Genomic DNA, 19,383 nt, shown 5'->3' with positions numbered 1-19,383 from the left:
TGGGACAGTCTGCCTTCTAGAGTCAAGAGGCCCAGTTGCCCTCCATGTGGCCTGGGCATGTTCCTTCCCCACTCTGAGCCTGTAGGTGGGGTGACACCTACTGGAAAGGCTCTGTGGGATTAAATGAGGTCATGTGTGCAAAGAGCCTATGGCAGTGCTGGACACTTAGTAGGCCCTCAGCAGTGCTGGCTCCCCTCCACCCTCCAAGGTCCGAGGCAGCTGGGACTGTCCTTAATCCATCGCCCAGCAGCTCCACCACAGAGTGATGCGGACCGGGGTGCAGCGTTCCGGTCTCCGGGCTCTGAGGGTGCAGGGAGAAGGAATGGGTGGCCGGAGCTGGTCTCAGCACCGCCTCTGCAGGGCAGGGAACTGGTCTCACGATGAGCCTGGACCCAGAGGTCACGCGTATTAACTAACCCAGCAGAAAGATGAAAGAGCTCCAACTTAAGAACAGTTCGAGCAGTGGTGACCCGAGGGGTGCCACGGTGGAGAGTTTGGGGGGAATAGTGGTTGATGGTGATCATTCTTAAATGGCGATCACCTGCAGAGTGCAAAGTGTGCGAAGTGTGCGAAGCGCCTCACCGCGGTAGCTTTGGCTCCGGGTGGGAGGTGGCGCCCAGACGTGGGAATCAGGAGTCAAACCCCCGCCCCAACCTCGGGGTGGTTCAGGGCTGCGCCCTTGGCGCTGGGCAGGTCCCTTGGGGTGCCCCTCAGTCTAGGGCGGGGGCCGGGCGGCGGCCGGGGCTCCTCCCTCTTCGTCAGGGGCGCCCCTGCTCTTAACCCGCGCGCGGGGGCGCCCTGGCCACTGAGCTCCGCCGGGCAAGCGAGCGCTCAGCGCAGAGCCAGAGCTGCGCGCGTCCTGTTCCGAGGCCGTCGCCAGCCCACCAGCATGGCCCCCTCAGCGGCGTCGGGTGGCAGCAGCCTGCCTAGCGGCTTCGCGGTCTTCATCACCTTCCCGGACCTGCTCTTCATCTTCGAGTTTGTGAGTGGCTGACGCGCGACGCGCCCCGCGCCCGCGCCGGGGAGGGCGGGATGGGATGGGTCGTGCCGCGCGCTCTCCTGGGGGATCCGCACAGCGCGCCGACTGATCCGCAAGCAGCGAGGGTCCCTGAGCCTCGGTAGCCGGGCCCGGGGAGGAAAGACTCTCCCGCACGCCCACCCCGCAGTAATACTTTGGCCCCTTCTAGCTAACGGCCATGGGGAAACCGTCTCCAAGACTTAGGTGGAAAAAACGAACTCGCAACACGGGTCAGATACCCGAAGCCGGCCCCGGTCCACTCTTTGCGCGCCGGTTTCGATGCTGCGCTCCCGACCTGTCTCCCATGGGCCGAGCAGAGGAAGCCCTTATTGGAGAGCGACGTCCCTGTAGAGGGGCCCAGCTCTTTCCAGGGTTAGGATTTTGCTTCAAAATTTAAAAATCATCAAAGGAAACCTGAGGATTACCAAGCGAACTGTGGAGATTGGGTTGGTGTCATAGGAGGAGCCGAATCCGGATTATTTTCTCTTGAACGTCTCTGGTGAAGGTATTTGCGACAACTTTGATCTGGAACTAATAAAACACGCTGTCGTTTGCTCCGCCACAGCCATGGTGCCCAGTGTGGGGTGTGCGAGGGGAGAGGGACCTGTGAGAGCCGTCCCCGGCCTTGGCTGACTTTGAGCAGTCTGTAGACCTCTGCACCGCGGCTGGTCCCTCCTTACACTGGAGCCGCACAGCCTCGCACGGCTGCAGGAGAGCACTTCCTCCTCTGGGCTCCTGTAAAGTGCTCACTGCCGGGAGGCTTCAGCCTAAACTCCCCAGGGCCCCAGGGCCTCCCCTAAGGGGGTGGGGGGAGCGGGTGCGGTATTTCTTCTGTGGGTGCCATTCCACGGGCTCCGAGACTCCTTTCCCTGCGTCCCCACCGCAGAAGTGGCTGCCTGGAGAGTCAGCTGGAAAAGAAAATGTCCAAGCCTGTTTAAAAACGGGACCCCAGCTTCTTATCTCCTGACGGTCAGGGAGGGTGTGAACAACAAAGGGATCAGGTTCTGTCATCCATGGAGGGTTGGGGGAAAGGGAAGCGGGGGTTGAGTTTGCTTAATGGTACCATATCAAGGAAGTGACATCTAGGAGACACACTGGACACCTCTAAGCTGAGCCACACCATTTATAGGTAGGGACACCCAGGCCCAGAGTGGAAGGGGCTTGCAGTCACTGGAACATTCCTTCCCCAAATGGCTCATCTCTGCGCTTCCAGTTGCACTTAGCCTGAAAATGAGTAACAGGTGGTTTCTTCAGAGGCTACTGTACTTACAAAGGCAGCATTTGGTGACTGTAAGTGATGATGGCTAGAGGTGAGATGGGGCAGAGAGATTTTTAAGCAACAAAATGACTTGCTCGTATCTCTTGAGTTGCCCTAATGAGTTTTTTACTCTGCCTTTGTAGCTGTTTGGGGAGCATTATAACAAGAATCATAAGAAAGTGTGTTGAGAATTCCCTGGCAGTCCGGTGGTTAGGACTCTGTGCTTCCACTGCCAGGGGCCCGGGTTCAATCCCTGGCTGGGGAACTAAGATCCCGCAAGCCACACGGCATGGTCAAATAAATAAATATATATTTTTTTAAGTGTGTTAATCGGGCTTCATGCAAAAGACTCTCGCACACCCTCCTCCTCTTGCCCTGACCTGAACAGGTACATGAACATGTGTGTCACAATAATCAACAGGTGGAAACAGCCCAAATGTCCCATCAACGGGTGAACGGATAAGCAAACTGTAATATTCCATGCAACAGAATATTATTCAGCTGTAGAAAGGAATGAAGTACTGATACAGGTTGATAAACACTGAAACACTGCTCTAAGTAAAAGAAGCCAGGCACAAAAGGTTACATAGTGTATGACTGCATATATCTGAAATGTCCAGAATGGGTAAGTCTATAGAGACAGAACACAAATTGGTGGTTTGCCAGAGGCTGAGAGGAGAGGGAAACTGGGAGCAGCTTAATGGGTATGGGCTTTTCTTCCAGGGTGATGAAAAGGTTTTGGAGTTGGCGGTGATGGTTGCACAACATCGTGAGTGTCTTAAATGCCATCCAACTGGTCCATTTTAAATGGTTAGTTTTCTGTTGTACCAACTTCAAATCAAATTTTTTAAAGTAAGAACTATTTCAAAAATGACAGAAAAGTATATATACTTTAATAGGCTTCCATGTAATTCACATTCAACTTTGTCAAATCTTAATATTTTGCCTTATTTACTCTCAGTATTAAGGAAATAGGGCTTTCAGAGGACATCTAAGCCCCCTGGGTATTTTGCTATGATCTTACCTTATCTCTCCTCCCTCCAGCCTCAGGACGACCCCTGGGCTGAATGTGTGTTCAAGATTAGACCTTTATTGCACACCTAGCTATCCATGACTACACATAGTGTGGTTTTATATTTTTTCTCGCTTTCTGAAAGTACTGTCACCCCGTACACATCCTTCTGCAACATGCTTTTCATGCAACCTTGTTCTGAGCTTTATACATGTTGACACTGTTTATTCAGTCTTCTATTGATGGACACTTGGGCAATTTCCAATGTGTTGCATTTTGATAGCGCAGATGGAACCGCCAAAGAACATCCTTGTATTTGCCTCTTTACTTTTGGGAATTTCTTGTGGGAACACACAGAGATTTGACTTGCTGGGTCATAGGGAATGCACACCCTTGTTTTCCCAGATGTTAGCACACTGATGTCCAAAAGGGTTACAACGTACACAGCCAGAAGTGAAGTTTCCAGGAAGCTGATGAAGCTTAATTAAGCTCAGGACCCCCGCTTGCTCAGGACCCTTCCAAGACTCTGACTCACTCTGCGTGCTTTCGTAAAGAGGGCCCCCATATTGTATAACTTCCTGACCCCACCAGCGGCTTATGAAAGTCTCCATTGTTCCTCATCCTGCCACACTTGGTAGAGTCAGACTTTGTAATTTTCTGCTAGTCCAGAGGGTGTGAAATGCTTGATTATTTTTTAACTCTGTGGTCCAGCGAGTCGTTGATTACTCCCAGTCTGTATTCTCATGCCTGACCTCCCAATAGCCTGGGAGGTGCAGATGCCAAACTTTCAGCCTCCAGGACTGAGGGTGGAGCTCTGCCCAGCTCCCAAGACATGCCCACAGAGCAGGGAAGGCTGGTAGCTCGGGCTGGCGCAGGGCAGCTCAACTCTGGCCCTGCACCCCTACCCCTGAGCTCCTGACTTCTGAGAGTTGCAGGGTCTTCACGGGAAGGGGAAGGCAGGCCCAACCAGTGGTGTGACCCTGCCCCCGTGAGCACTCCAGAGCCGCAGAGGCCATGCCGCTGTTGCAGGCGGTGGGGTCACAGGTGTACCCCCATTCAGGTGCAGGTGGAACGCCCAGTGTCCCCCCTCCCACAACAACTCCGCCTAGGGCTTTGCTTCTGGTCTGTTCCCGCACTGCCACCCAAGGACATTTTTCCTTTTGGAACCAAGGCTCTGTCTCCCCATCCTCGTCTTCCCTCTAAGCCAGGGGCTTTGGGACACTTGGGACATGTTCAGAAAATGGGATGTTAACATAGGATGTTTTTTGTCTCAGCTCTGGCCAGCTCTGGTCTCCCCAAGTGCCGGGAGAGACGCCTCCCTTTCGAAACTTGTGAAGGGGATACCTGAAAACAGGTTATGTAATAATCTTTAACCCAACTGCCTCTTCCCCAGCCTGCTAGAGATGGAGCCGCTGATAGAATGGCTGGACCTTGAGAGAACATTTCTTTGGAAAGAGTGTGCGCACCTCAGAGTGTGCCCTTTGGGGGGCGGGGGTGGGTGTTGGAAGCCACCCGGAATCAGCTGGCAGTGTTGATTCTTACAGTGAACTGGACATAGTAGTTACTGAAATGAGACTGCTTCTAGGACCCAAAGTGACTGGGGACTTTTTATTATTTGAGAGTGACCAGAAAAATCCTGGGACTGGGGGGGCGGGGGGGGGCAGGATGACAAAGCACTTTTCTGACGGGTGGTCCACATTCTGGCTACACTGGGAAGGCAGCATGAGGACCCCTAGGAGATGAGAGATGTGGAATCACAGAAACATAGTTTTCAAGAGGTGGGGGGAAACTGAGGCTCAGAGAGGGGAGGCAGCTCGCCTGGTACCTCCGTCTCCAGTGGTACTTCTTGCAGTGACAGCAGAGCTCTTGCAGGTTCCTGCATTCACCCAAACACCCACGATGAACTTCCGTCTACAGCAGAAGGGACCACACTGCCCACCTGGCAGCCCTGGGCAAGGCCTGGTTCCCTCTTCTCCCCCCAAGGGAGTGAAGGGACAGCTCGGAGCCACTGGGGAGCTCACAGCTGCCTAGGCCTTATTGTCAAAAACACCCTGGAGGTCCTGAGTCGCTAGGTCCTGGGCCGGCCCAAGAATCTGCATTTGATAAGCACTGCACAGCCCGCATCATCCAGCTAGGTTTGGAGTGGTCGACGGGAAGCCAGTCTACCCCTCAACGTTAAATGGGCGACACGACACTGGAGATGGCTCTCAGTGAAAGGCTTGGGCAAGAAGCCAGGTGCCCTGAGGTTCTCCTGGGCTCGGCGGAAGCACCCTCTCTGCTCCTGGGGAAACATTCCTGCTGCCCCAGGCAGGGACCTCTCCTACAGTCACCAGAGAGTGCGGGCCGGCCCTGCTGCCAGCGCAGGACGGTGGCAGAGCCTCACTTCCCTGGCTGTGCCCACTGACTCCTGGCCCTGTGTCTCTCCTCGTGTTGCAGGCCCCTCCCTGGAGCTGTTTAGAAGGAGGTAAGGGTACTGCTGGGTTTTCTCCTTTCCTCTTCTCTAAAGGGAGGGGAAGAATTACAGGTAGAGGTCTCTCAGGGGTTTGTCCTTGGAGCTGAGAAGTGACTTTTCCAGGTTTTCAAGAATGGGAGGCCTGCTTTGATCCGAAGTCAGTGACTGAGCTGTTCTCTGGAAACCGCTAAGCGTGATGATGCAGCTCAGCTCCAGGATCCTCATGCGTATGTCGTCACAACCAAGCTGCCTTGAAAAAGATCGCTTTAACGCTTTCCATAGGTCACCCGCAACTCGACGCAGATGGGCCCCCCTGTCTGTCCGAGTGCTTTCAGAAGAGAGTAGGCAGGTTCCAGATGCCCCTGCAAGGCACAGCTCACACTCAAGTCAGGCCAGGACAAAGGATGGCTGTTGTACCCACTCCCTCCATGCTGGCTGCCAGGGCGCGTTGGGGACGTGTGCTGTGCTGCCAGCCAAGGCTGGTTCTGCAGAGCCTTAGGAATAGCTTGTGTTTTTTGTTTGTTTGTTTTTTTAATTGAAGGATAGTTGATTTACGTTGGGCCAATCTCTGCTGTACAGAAAAGTGACTCAGTTATATACATACAGACATTCTTTTTTAAAATATTCTTTTCCATTATGGTTCATCCCAGGAGATTGGGTATAGTTTCCTGTGCTATACAGTAGGACCTCGTGGTCTATCCATTCTAAATGTAATGGTTTGCATCTACCAACCCCAAGTTCCCAGTCCATCCCTCTCCCTTCCTCCCCCTTGGCAACCACAGGTCTATTCTTTATGTCTATAAGTCTTTTTCTGCTTTGTAGATAGGTTCATTTGTGCCCTATTTTAGATTCCACATGTAAGTGACATCATATGGTATTTGTCTTTCTCTTTCTGACTTACTTCACTTAGTATGACAATCTCTAGTTGCATCCATGTTGCTGCAAATGGCATTATTTCGTTCTTTTTAATGGCTGTGTAGTATTCTATTGTATATGTGTACCACATCTTCTTTACCCAAGGAATAGCTTGGCTTTGCTCTGGACTCAGAACACTTTATCTGAGGGAAGGGCTGGGCATGGGAACTGGGCCACCTGGGGCCTGCCTCCAGGCAGGATGGGGCCAGCCAGTCTGGACCTGGATGGGGGCTGGGGACTGACTCCCCCTGGATTCCGTGCTGAGCCCTGGCTTCCACCCCTGACACAAGCCCAGCTGCGCTTCTTCTTGGCTCTCAGGTATAGGTCCCTGGACTTGGTGCTTTGGACCAGAGGCCACTAGCGTCAGGCACTGATGAGAGGCCCCAGCAGGTGCTCTCTCCAGATGCTCATGAATGTGAGGACAGCAGGTGAATGACAGCCCTGGTCCCTGAAGCACTGATGCCTTGGGTAGGTGTGGGCCAGCTCCTCACGGGTTCCAGACTATTCCTCAGAGCACGCAGCAGGGCCCTGGTACTCTCTGCATTGTGAGGCTCTGACCTGTCTTCTGCATTCTGATGGGAAGCTGTGGTTCCTGGTAGCTTCTGGATGGGTAGCTTCTAGTGGCATAACTACTTCCTAGGGGAATGTAGTGGCCTTGATTCTCTGTCCCTCCCACCATGTGAAAAATATTCAGTTCACGCTGGGGCAAAACAACCCTTGTGTTGAATCATTTTAATACACCAAGGTCCTAGGACCTAGAACGTACACGTAGGAACTAAAAGAAAAGCCTTGGCACCAGCCATCACACATTGATGTGCATGTGCAGTGAGAAAAAGGGCCACACGGCCAGTCTCAGCTGACCTGAAATTCCACACTGGAGCCTTGGTTCCTATTAGAATACAGTCAGGCTGGGAGGGGAGGGGGCAGAAAGAGAGGGACGGGGGGAAGGGGGAGAAGTACCCCCGCATGCTAATGACCAGTGCTATGGAGAGAGGGGGGGTGGTACTCACCTGAGGGAAGAGGGGCTCAGGCCTGGACGGGGGGCCACTTCCCAGTCCACACTCACCCTGTTAATATCAACTACAGACGTGAACCCACACCCTGTCTTTTTGAATCGCAGACCTCTATCCTCCTCTTCACAAACAGACTCAAGGTCCCCTGAGTCCTGGTCTCACCCTCAGATTAAAGGGACATTATCTAAGTCTATATTGGGAGGGTCATGTAATGATGGTTCCCCAGAAGGAAGGAGCCTGCTGACAATGGGACCAGGAGGGCAGAGCACCTGGCATAGGTAAACTGAGTCACGAAGCCTCAGCGGCATTCCTGGTGTTCACCATGGGATAGACTCAGAGGTCAGACTCCTCAGTTGGCAGAGGGGGAGAGGGTCCCCACAGAGAGAATCTCTGACCTGCCCCAGATACCTCCATGCTGTGCAAATTTCTGGGCTCTTTCCCTCTCCTTGGCAGAGGTGTTCAGCTGGTCACCCTCACTGGGGCCCTGACACTCACCAGGACCTGCCTCTGCCCTTGGTGGCCCCAGAGCTGCTTGAGTGGGACTCGGCAGCAAGACTGGAGGAGAGAGGCCAGGACGGGCGAGATGGGCTCCATTTACTAGTGTGTCTTTGAATAAAGTCTGTCTCCCTGGACATACCTGCCCCCAGTGCTGCCATTTCCTCTCAGTATCTGTTAAATGCATAAGTGAATGAATGAATGAATGGGTGGCTGAGTAAGTGAGAGGTGAAGGAAGGCTTTCCTTACTTGCTGGGAGCCCAGCTCCTCCATACAAGGGTGGTGGGGCTCATATGAGAACTAGTGTTTGCTTCCTGCTGTCTCTGCTTTTCAGAACAGGAAGAGCCCCCAGCCTCCCCCTTAGACCCCTTTTCGTGGGTCTTGGGGAAGATTTCAGTGCTCCGACCTCCCTCTCTCTATACTCTCCTGCTGCCTGGCGCTTAAGTCCTCTTGACCTGGTGCCTATCCCCTTCCCTGCAGTAGCTCAGCCTCCAGACACACACGCACAAGAAAACGCCCTCTGCTCTACCTCACGGAATGACTGCTTGTTTTAGTCAACCAAGGCTCAGAGCTGGGACTGCTGCTTCTCCTGGAACACCGTTACTCTACTGGCCAAGTCACCTGCATAGGCCCTCCCAGCATTGCAGTGACCCCTGACTGCCAAAAGAATTCAGTGGATAGAATTCAACTCCACAAACTGGAGTTGCTCTTCCTGGTGGCCTTGGGAGAGCACCTAAGGGCTCGGAGCTCTCGGCAGCCGGGACAAGTCTCATTGGTGTGTCCATCTCTCTTCTCCCTCCTGGGGAGGTGGTTTTTGCCCACCTGACCGAAGTAGCAGGACTGCTCAGGGCTGGGTGCGCCACCTGTGTTCTGCGGCCAGTTTCCTTCTCAAGAGTTCAGGGCACAAGCTCCTATTCACATACATGTGCCCTTCAAGACCACACCGTGCCCTCGGAGCTTGGGAATTCTGACACTGGGCCCCGAGGGACTTACTACCGGTGTGTGTGTGAACAGCCCCACGTGGACGTCCTCCTTGGGTCACGTCTTGCCTTGTTATGGGAAGACTGCCTGCTTGTGGTGACCCTGACAGAGTAAAATGAGCCCCAGAAAAATATTCAGAGAATTTGAGCGATTCTTCTGCCTTGAACTCGACGATCCAAGTCCTGCCGCAAAACACTGGACAATTGTGGACCCAGAGCTCTCAGCCCTGCACAAGCAATGGAGACACCCTACCAATCTCAAGAATGTGCCGGAGGAGTCCTTTTCCCACTTCTGTAACCGGAGCTCATTGTTGGAAGGAAGGCTTTCGCATATTTTTATGTCCTTTGTGTTCCCTTCGGCAGAGGCAGACACATTTTCCTCAGCTTTTGATTTCTGGGAGATTTTAGGTTTTTCTCTTTTTGATGCTTCTGAAGTTATTTTAAAATTCTGGGTCCCCACAAGGTCTTGGGGGGGATAATTGTGCAAGTTGAGATCTTGACCTACTGGGGTTTTCACGTGGTTACAGGAGTGGCTTCGCCCCATCGTAGGACAGTTATGACAGCAAGTACTTAGAGCACTCGCCGTGTGCCAGGCACCTGTAGATATAAACTCATTTCACCCCGGTCCCATTGGGTGGGCACTACTGCTATCACTATTTTTCAGATAGGGACCAGAGAGGAAGTAACCTGCCCAGAGACAACCAGTGACCCAGCAAAATGTGGCAGAGCTGATTCAGATTCAGTAATTCTGAAGCCTACACCCTTAACCACCCTGGCCTGCCTCCTCTGGATTAATTCAGAAAAGAAAAGAAAGAACCTACTCTTGAGTTCACGTGAGACCTTCCCCAAGACCATCTCCTGAGGAAATTGTTTTCACAAAAATCATGTGATGGGGTAGACCGCCGATTAAAACTTTTTTAAGTCTTTGGAAACTTTTTGTCTGGATTTGTACGATATCCTTGGTTCTTACAGAACTTCACCTCTGCTCAGCCTCCACAAGCACACTGAATGAAAGATGGGCGGTTTCCAGGCCTGAAACACCAGGGTGGGTAGAGGCCTCAGATCCCCAGCTCCACCCCATTCCTGGATACTGAGGCTGTGTCCCCGTGTCTAGAGGACACCCAAGGACAAGCGACTCTCACGTTCAGAGCAAGACAGGGATGGAGGCTTAAGGAGAGGAAAGGAAACTTTGTATCAGAGCCAGTGAGGAACTGGAGAGGCCTCTTGGCCGGCATTGCTGGACGTTGGAGACAGGAACCATTTCTCCTTGTTTGACAGGAGTTACCAAAACTCCATCCATGGACCGCTTGTGTTATGGAAACATACTCCAAAGCCTTTGGCAAAGAGCCTGGGATGTTTGCTTCTTGTCCTATCACTCTGCTTCTCTCCTTGGCATGAGACCTGGGCACTGGGGTTTTCGAGGTGACCCAGGCGATTCCAGTGCAGAGTGAGGGCTGAGGACCACTGAGCCCTAGTCCAGGCCCCACCCCCGTTTTCTAGCGTGGGGATCTGGGACCCAGAGAGCGAGCTCAAGTCTGGTGACTCTCGGGCCACTCAGCTAAGAGATGTTATGCAAGACGGTGACCTGGGCGCAGGTGAGGGTGGTGGGAATCTGGCCTGTTGACGGAGATGAACGGAAACTGGGGCCATGCCTCCACCTGTGTAACTGATGTGTCAAAACGATGGCCTCTCAGCGTGCTTCCTGAGAGCTGGGAGCCCCTCCGGGTTCTCTTTAGGAAGGGAAGTGCTTGAACCCTCACCTACCCCTTTGCTCTTGACAAATATTTGGCCAGTGGGGCTCTGAGGCCAGGGTGCAGTGGACACTCCCTGCCTGGGATGCCTTATCTCCTAGGTGTGGGTGCTGTACTTGCTCTGTTTGCTCTCTGCAAACTTTGTAGGTGGAGTGAGGCAGGCACTGGCTTTGCCCCGTGATTCATGCTGAATCTCGGCTTTCCACTGAGCAGGGCCTGGCACGCCTTTGAGGTGGCCCAACGATCAGTCCTGTGTGAAGGTCACCCTTCCTCAAGCCGCACTCCCTGCCCCTCCTTGTTCCCCAACCTCGTGCCAACTCACGGCCTTCCCAAGCCCTCACTGCTGCTGCAGCATCCTTTGGGCTTGGCATGTACCCTTTCCTCCCCTGGAAAGCCTCGTCCTGACCTTCTGGCCTAAGTCCACCTCTCCCTTCAAGACTCAGTTGGGGCCGTGTCCCAGTCAGGACTGCTTTGCCCAATCGTCCTGCGCTGTCACTGGCTGACTCTACGTCTGTCTGCACTGGGCTGCCGGCATCCTGGGTGAGCAGACTTCCCTCTGCTGTTGGGTGGTGAGGGGGCACAGGGCCAGAAGCTTCACACTCACGCCCGCAGTTTCAGGCGGTTCGCACCAGCCGGCAACGTGCGGAGTGAGCTGCCAGGTGCCATTTACAGTGGAGGAAGCCAGGGCCCGACAGGTGGAACCACAGGCTACAGCATCCTCCAGCGGGTGCGGTGGAGAGGCCCTCTCACGCCATGTGCCAGCAGCCCTCTGCTCCCAAGATGGGCAAGCCAGTTCCACCCTCTTCTCCATGCCACACGCTCGTGCCTTCTAAAGCCAAGTCTGTCTCGGCCATCGGCACGATCACATCCTTTTGTTAAGCGTCCCTTATGAAAAAGTCCCGGCAATCTGTTTGATCTTAAAGGCAACTATGGATGAGTCTACACACACATCTTACTCTACAGCAGTCTGAGGATTTTTATTTAATCGATTTTGCTCCACTTATTGTAAGTTGGAAAGTGTGTCCCACTGCCTCTCAGTCATCAGTAGAGGAATTTTCTGATCAGAGATGCCCACATATGATTCATCAGACCCAACTTGGTTCTGATAACTCCAGATTCTTCACTGCACTGATTTTCCTACCCAAATGTGATGGTCACCTGAAGCGTCTCAGCTAAGAGGCTCAGAGAACACCTGGGGAAGTGCTATCTCTTACCCAGCAAGTGGGCAGCAGGTGCAGGGAGACAAGGTCAGGGTACCACATGCATTTACACCCCAGGGAATGCAGGGCTAGGAGGGCAGCCCGTCCTCAGCCCCCAGACCCTCAGGAGGATGGCGCTAAGCTCTGCAGTACCTTGGACCCTGTGACTATCTCCACCCGTGTCCCAGCCCAGTCCTTCTCTGGGTGGGGTCGGTGAAGGAGGCTGAGGTGACTTCACTGGGATGGAGAGGGACAAGGAGAATGGAAGACAAGTACAGGAAATCCCAGCTTGGGTTGTACCTTGTCCACAGGGGGAGCCGGACTATACCATTGAGATTATGAACCCCAAGTCTGTCCTTATGCTTCCCTTGAAAACATGGGGCTCCCTGACCCTGAGGACACCAAGTGGGATGTCTTCTGGATAATGACAGGGGGAGGAATGCTTCTCCCACCTCTGAGGAGACCAGGCTGACCTGGGCCCTCCCCACTCCAACCCCATCTCCAAAAGTCAGAGAACTTCTGGGACTTGGGGATTTAAAGGTCAAGTTTTTTTCTTAAATGCTAATGATATAGTATGGCTAATTTGTTTTGCCAAGTAAAGACCAAAAGAATCAGCTGGCCACTACCATTTTATAAAAGAAAGAATATTTGGGGGAGTTTCCTGGTGGTGCAGTGGTTAGGACTCAGTGCTCTCACTGCCATGGCCCCGGGTTCAAGCCTTGGGCCACAAGCCGTGCAGCGTGGCCAAAACAAAACAAAAAGGATATTTGTCTATAAAAAATACTAGGAAGGATATAATCTCAGAGTTTGCCCTTCTACTAAAAAACCCTGGATGGCCTAAGTCCTTTCTAGGGGTAACAAATTTTTTTTTTTTTGGGGGGATAACGAATTTTTAATTCAAAGGTGCCTCTGTTTCCCCATCTCACAAATGGGTCAGTACCACACTCCCAGGGATGTTGTGAGGATTGACTGAGTTACCATTTATAGAGTGCCCCCGGTTCCCCAGCGTGACCTCTGGGTCTGGTCCTGCCTGGGTGTGGGCTCTCCCGGTCTGACCCTCACCCCTTCTCTCCCTCCCTCTGCAGGTCTTTGGGGGGCTGGTGTGGATCCTGATTGCCTCGTCCCATGTGCCCATCCCACTGATCCAGGGCTGGGTCATGTTCACGTCTGTGTCTTGCTTCATAGCCACCACTCTACTGCTCTTCCTGTACCTAATTGGTGCCCACGGCAGCAGAACTTCCTGGATCACCCTGGTGAGTCCCGGTCCTGCGATGTTTGAGGTGCGGGTGGGGGTGGGGTGCGGCATCGGAGCGTCGCCCCTGGTAGGTTGGCTTGGCCGGTGCTGGGTGAGGTGCCCCGTACACGTCTCCCACCCATGCGCCAAGGCTGAGCCGGTCAGGCCCTCAGATCCGAGCTGCCCATAGCAGCCCAGGGCTCCCCGCCGCAGGAGGTCGGGCAGAGGTGAAAGGCAGAAGCGGACTGTCACTGTCACTGCCTGATCCTCTGCGGGCCTGCTCTGCTTTCTCCCGGGTGAACTCCCTTTTCATGCAAACCGGCAGCCCAACAACCCTCCCTGTACCTCCTGCACCTGCCAGGGGCCAGCTGGCATCTCCCACCACCCAGAAGGGCTGGCTTCCATTTCGGGGGAGGGGACAGGGTGCTGGGGGCTGGTCCTGGCTGCCCAGCGTGAGGCCACGCTCACTGCCCAGCTCTCAGTCACCACCTTCTAGAGCAGGGTCACCAGAGAGGGACTTGGCCCAGGAAGAGGGAAGGCCTATGATCGCTCTTGCACATGAATTCTGCTTTGAGGCCCATGAAGGGGGTAAACTTACACGTGGGCCACCTGCCCTTACCTCCCCTGGAAGGGGGTGGGGCTGTTAGCCAGGCCTCTTAGTCTCAAAGGGCCTCCAACCTAGACCTTAGAAACCACCTCCAAATCGTAACTACTCAAAAACCTGTTCTAGCGCTTTTCTGCTTTTAAAACATACCTGGAGCCCCAATCCCTGGCTCCCCCCAAGAAAAAGCTAACAACAACACAACAGTGGAAATGGCCTGAGCCTCTCACTCTGTATTGGCCACCAAGGCCACACCCGAACTGGGGACTGTGACTGCAGCTGACACTTCTCAGGTCCAGAACCAATTTCTACCAATCCCAAAGGGCCACCTCCCCACCCCTTACTAGATCCCACCTCAAGGGAAAGCAGTATCCTTCCTCCATCAAAGTCCTTACTCTGGCCCCAAACCAGTGAGATAACTCAGCTCGGCCGCTCTGGTTAATCAATGTCTCTGAGGAGGGGGGCAGGGTTGGGGGGTGTCAAAGGGAGTAGCAGATGATGACGGGGGACCGGGTCCTGGGGTGGGTTCCCCGTCATCTGAGGGGTGGACAGGCCCTGCTGGGACCACAGCTGCCCCACGTCTCCACATCTGGGTGCCCCACCTGTCTAGTGGCCTTTTCTCACCCTGCAGGATGCAGCCTACCACTGTATCGCCTCCCTGTTTTACTTTGGTGCCTCTGTCCTGGAAGCTTTGGCTGCCATCGAGCTGCAAGTGGGCTTCACCTACAAACATTACCATGAAAACATCGCTGCTGTGGTGAGTCCCCAGTCAATTTGCCCCGTTCACAGCTCCCACTGAAAAGGTTCTGAGTGGAAGGCTGCCTGGGCCCTCCCGCATTTTTTTAGTTCACTAAATTTTGAATAAAATAAACCTTCTCCTCATTTCTGAAGAAACAAAGCCTCAGAAAAGGGAAATGATGTGCCCCAGACTCCCTCAGCCATCAGTCAGTGCTGCACTGCCCAGGCCTGCACTGCCCAGGGGTCCAAGCCTGGTTGGGCTTTGAGGCAGATGTGGGAGGAGACATGACCGTGGGGCCTGGCACTGTCTTGGGCCCTTGTGAACAATCTTGCTAACCCCTCACGACACCGCTAGGAGGGAGGTGCCGTTATACCCATTTCACAGATGGAGAACTAGGGCCTTAAGAGCATGCACAACCTGCCCCAGGGTCACCCAAGGTCAAATGTGATGACACACCACGAGATGTCCACCCCAGGTGCCAAATCTGTGCCACCCCCGCCTCTCTTTGGGAAGGGTAGAGCAGAGGCTGAGAGAAAACCCACAGGGTGGGCGCAGTTGGGCTCTGGGAAGGGGGTTAGTGAGGGTGCCCTTCCTGTCCCCAGAGGGAGGGGTCTGGGGGAAAGCTCCTCAAAGCCTGTCTGCTGGTCCCCAGGGGCCCACCCCCTTCCCTGGGGAAGCCACACACTCCCCTCAGCTCCCAGTCGCTCTCCAGTTCCATAAGCATGGCCACCTCCTGGTTCCTGGCATCCCCTCAAATGTCCCACCGTGTGGGACCCTCCCCCATGTGGGCTCATCTCCCAAGGTGGCTGGTTCCTAACCAGGAGCACAGCCAGGCAGCACCTTGGGTGTTCTTCCCTCTCTTGGGAGACTGGTCATCTGCCTCCTCCGTCACCTTCAAATGACTATTTCATCGCCCCCTCACAAGAGAACCCACACACACCTCCCCCATCCCAAGCCCAGAAGCCTTGTCTCTGAACAGACATCAGCCAGGCATTTGACAATCGTTTCTGTAAAATTACTGCAGAAGAGGGCAGTGAAATGGAGATGGAATGTGGGTAGTGGGCCAGCCCTTGACTGAGCAACGCAGGAGCGGGGAGTAAATGACCTGCCCACTGGGCAGATATCTAATTGGGAACCACTGGGCTCTACCAGGCTCTACCCTATTCTGACTTCTCCCTTTTACTTTCCATCAAAATGCAGCATAAACAGGCATCCAGGGAGGTGACCTGGAAGCACGGGTACAACCTGATGAATTCCCATAATGCACCCAGGACTCATAGTTCACAAGCCCTCCGTGTACCAAAGCATCCAGGTTAAGAAACAACATGATAAGCAGCTCCCAGAAGCCCCCTTCCTGTCCTGCTGCGGTCACTGGGCCCCTGAACTGAGGATAAGCGCTGGCCTGGTTTCCAGCTCAGGTTCCACTTCCCCTGCTTTGCATTCTCACGAGCGTGACGTGCCTTCTCCCGTGTCTGGCTTCTCTCTCTTCGCCTCCCGTTTGTGAGGCTCCTCCACACTGCTGGGTGGGGATGCAGAGGTTCGTCCTCTGTGCTGTTTAGTGCTCCACTGAGGACTGTACCAACATCTATTTATCCCTGCCACGATGGATCACGTCCCCACGTCTCTGGGAGCTGAGCTGGAGAACCATGAGGAGGCCCAGGCAAAGTCAGCAGGGCTGGAACCAGGAATCCACACGTTGCCAGCGGACGGAAATGCTGGGCTGGAGCCCCCCGGGGGAAATACGAGCCCAGTTCAATGGAAACTCACGCCTTTCTGTTCAAAACATCAGTTTGTGTCCGTGCACACGGGAGACGGGATCATGACGACACGCTCAGGATTTAACCCCAGACCCTGCCCAACACCCACATGCCCCTCCCATGGTCTCAGGGTGGGGCGGGGCTGCGGCAGTCCGGGGATGTGACCTCCCGCACACCCCTGGCCTTTGGGAGCATCTGGCCTCCTCTCACCCCTCTGGGGCTCCTCACTTGCCTCAAAAGCTGAGCTTCTCCCTCTCTCCTCGGCTGGCAGCAGAGAATCTGCACCAGAGGGATCCCTGGGATTGGTGAGAGTTGCCTGAGAGTAGCTGGAAATTTCTGGAGAAATCTAGAGGTTTCTGATCTTAACTGTGGTGGGCAATAATGGCAGCTGTTCAGGGAGAGGGGTTTTTAAGGGCCTAAGTTCATGTCCATTCATGGCCCTGGCTCTCCATGTTCCGTGTGCCATTTCTTGACCCCCCTTTAAAGTAAGTGTTTCCTGTTCCTGTGGGGACTTCTGAGGTGCTCCTGCCAAGGGTCTCCGTTGGGCTCGGAGTCCCCGACACAATACACTGCTCCCTCCTGATGCACAGGGGGGTCTTCGAGGGGCTTCTCACTCGCGTGTGACTGCTCCCTTCAGACAGGATATTTGATTCCCAGATACATTTTCTTACCTTGGTTATTAAATAACTCAGGTTACTTACCGCCTCCGGCAGTGAGGGTGAGGGTTCGCCCAGGTGTGGAGGCAGCGGAAGAGCAGGCACAGTTACGGCTGGTTTTAGGGGAATTTTCAACAGTCACGGGAGTGTAGCCGCCCTGATGTTATGCCTGGGTTAGAAACTCCTGACCCTACACCCAAGGTCACAAGCCAGGTGCAGATATTTGCTTGGGAGCAGGCAGCCCTCAGGGCCGGCCACCCAGAGCAGGGTGATAGGACAGATGGTGCCCAGGTGCACAACAGCAGGTCAGAGCCTTGACAGGGCACAAAGTGACCTTTTGCCACATTCCCCAGCCTCTGTTCCCAGTAGTAGCTTTCTCAGTAAGCTCCCTGCTTTTGCCAAAAGCTCAAAATCCTTCCTCTCCATCCCAGTCCCTCACTTCCTGTGGCCTGGCTCCCTGGCCCATGCTTGTGCAATTCAGAATCTTAGAATAAAATTCTGGTCAGGGTCTGAACACGTCCAGGCGGCAAACCCATATGTTCAGACTCTCTTAGCCGAGGCCGCTGGGATCACAGCTGGTGGACTCTGGTCTTATCAGTGTGCAGGCAGGAAGTTTTCCATGAAGAGCCCTTCAATCATCACTTGAAGGGTCTCTGAGGACCCTCGTTTCCAGTTGGATGGTACCAATATGATGATGTGTGACGGCAAATTGTTGACCTTGCACACCAAGTTCAGTATATCATTAGGTCACCTGGAGTCTGTGCTGAGAGCGTTCTGGGTCGCACCTAGGCTCTGCAGGAAAGCATACCTGCGTGTGTGATGGGAAGCAGTGGCAGTCCACAGACGTAAGGGCCATGCACGTGGCGACCCCAGTGTGCACAGCCCATGCCTTTCCCTCTCCCCATGCACGGCCATTAATTGTCACTTATCTTGCTTTCAGGTGTTTTCATTCGTAGTCACTCTGCTGTACGTGGTCCATGCAGTGTTTTCTCTAATCAGATGGAAGTCTTCCTAAAGCAGCAGAAGAACTGTAGCTGAAAACCAAGAGGGTTATTAACGGATCGGCCCGCCTTCCAGCATAACACTTTAGAATGCAGAAATGTTCCTGATAATGGGTAAAGAAAGAGGTTTACTCTCCCATATACCTTCATGTCAGAGTAGGAGGCTTGCTACATTTATCCTCCGACTACTGAGCTGTCTTTCCAAGATCGTTTCCTATTTGAAAGGGGGCAGTGGGAGTGGGAAGTGAGGAATGTGATCTGAGAGACCACAAAACTGGACTGCTGACTCCTGGACCGGACCGTGAGAACCGTCTACTGGAATTTTCCTCCGGCTCTTTTGAGTGTCCATCTTGCAGCAAGTTTCTCTGTCTTCAAGGATATTCTACCTGTCAAGGGGAATAAAATTCACCCAACAAATGTTTGCAGATGTCCACAGTGGGATGTGATAAACCTTTGAAATACTTTATAAAGTACCTTTATGTTCAATACTTTCATGGGGGTGTTTTTCAGTTTTGTTTTTTTTTTTCATTCTCCAGCATAGAGAACACAATCATGTCAGCTTTCTGAGGAATCCTCGGTTTAGACCAAATCTCTGGAGGCAGCATCAAAGGGCAGTTCAGGTGACAGTGTGCCCAGCCACTGCATCTCAGAGAGACCACCGTGGGTATCCCATTCTCCCCAGGAACCAGGGAGGTCAGAGGGCTTCGCCATCTCTGGAAACTAACCAAGAACCAGCCTGGGTGACCCCTTCTTTTTCCTACAAAACAGAGGGGTGGGTCCGCGCTAAATTAGAAAATCCTTAAGCCAAAAGAAAACAGGGGCAGAAGTTTCTTCTGACTCTCTATGAAGCTGATCAGAAATTTTCTGGGCAGTATCTTCCATGTTCTATTCCCATTAGGAACGTGGATAAGAAACTGTTTTTAGAATTTCCTTGGACCACACTGTTGGAGAGAAAGGGGACCGGGCCACAGTGTGAAAGGAAGTAGTATGACAAGTGGCAGTGCTACCTTTCAGGTATGAGATGTCTGGGTCGGGAGGAGAAAGGATGATTAGGAAGGAGGGCACTCAGTAAGGAATCCTGAAAACTCCGCTCCCGTTACGAAATGCTCCTTCGTTAAAGGAAGGGAATGATGTTCTAGAGCTGGGACGCCAGAACAGGTGTCTCAAAAGCTGGTCACGTTCCAGCGTGGAGGTGCAGATGCAGAGGCTGCACGACTGCTGGCTGGCGGGCACGCAGAGCAAAGACTGAAGCCTCAAGCAGAGGTCTGACTAGTGGATGTGTTACTCCCCTTCCAACATGGG

General features: G+C 53.6%; 1 protein-coding gene across 1 annotated transcript; it reads left to right on the top strand.

Moving 5' to 3' along the window:
- The first annotated feature begins 790 nt into the window (after window positions 1–790).
- On the top strand, window positions 791–18,569 carry LOC101272122 (mal, T cell differentiation protein). Its single transcript, XM_004277801.3, has 4 exons — window positions 791–982; window positions 13,179–13,346; window positions 14,560–14,685; window positions 18,021–18,569. Exons 1-4 carry the CDS (start codon window positions 890–892, stop codon window positions 18,093–18,095), a joined length of 462 nt encoding a protein of 153 aa, XP_004277849.1. The 5' UTR covers window positions 791–889; the 3' UTR covers window positions 18,096–18,569.
- The last annotated feature ends 814 nt before the right edge of the window (window positions 18,570–19,383 follow it).

This window comes from Orcinus orca, chromosome 13 (genome assembly GCF_937001465.1).
Source record: "Orcinus orca chromosome 13, mOrcOrc1.1, whole genome shotgun sequence".
In the NCBI taxonomy this organism is placed as follows: Eukaryota; Metazoa; Chordata; class Mammalia; order Artiodactyla; family Delphinidae; genus Orcinus; species Orcinus orca.
The sequence above is the reverse complement of the archived record's forward strand: the minus strand, read 5'-3'. Positions and strand labels throughout refer to the sequence as shown.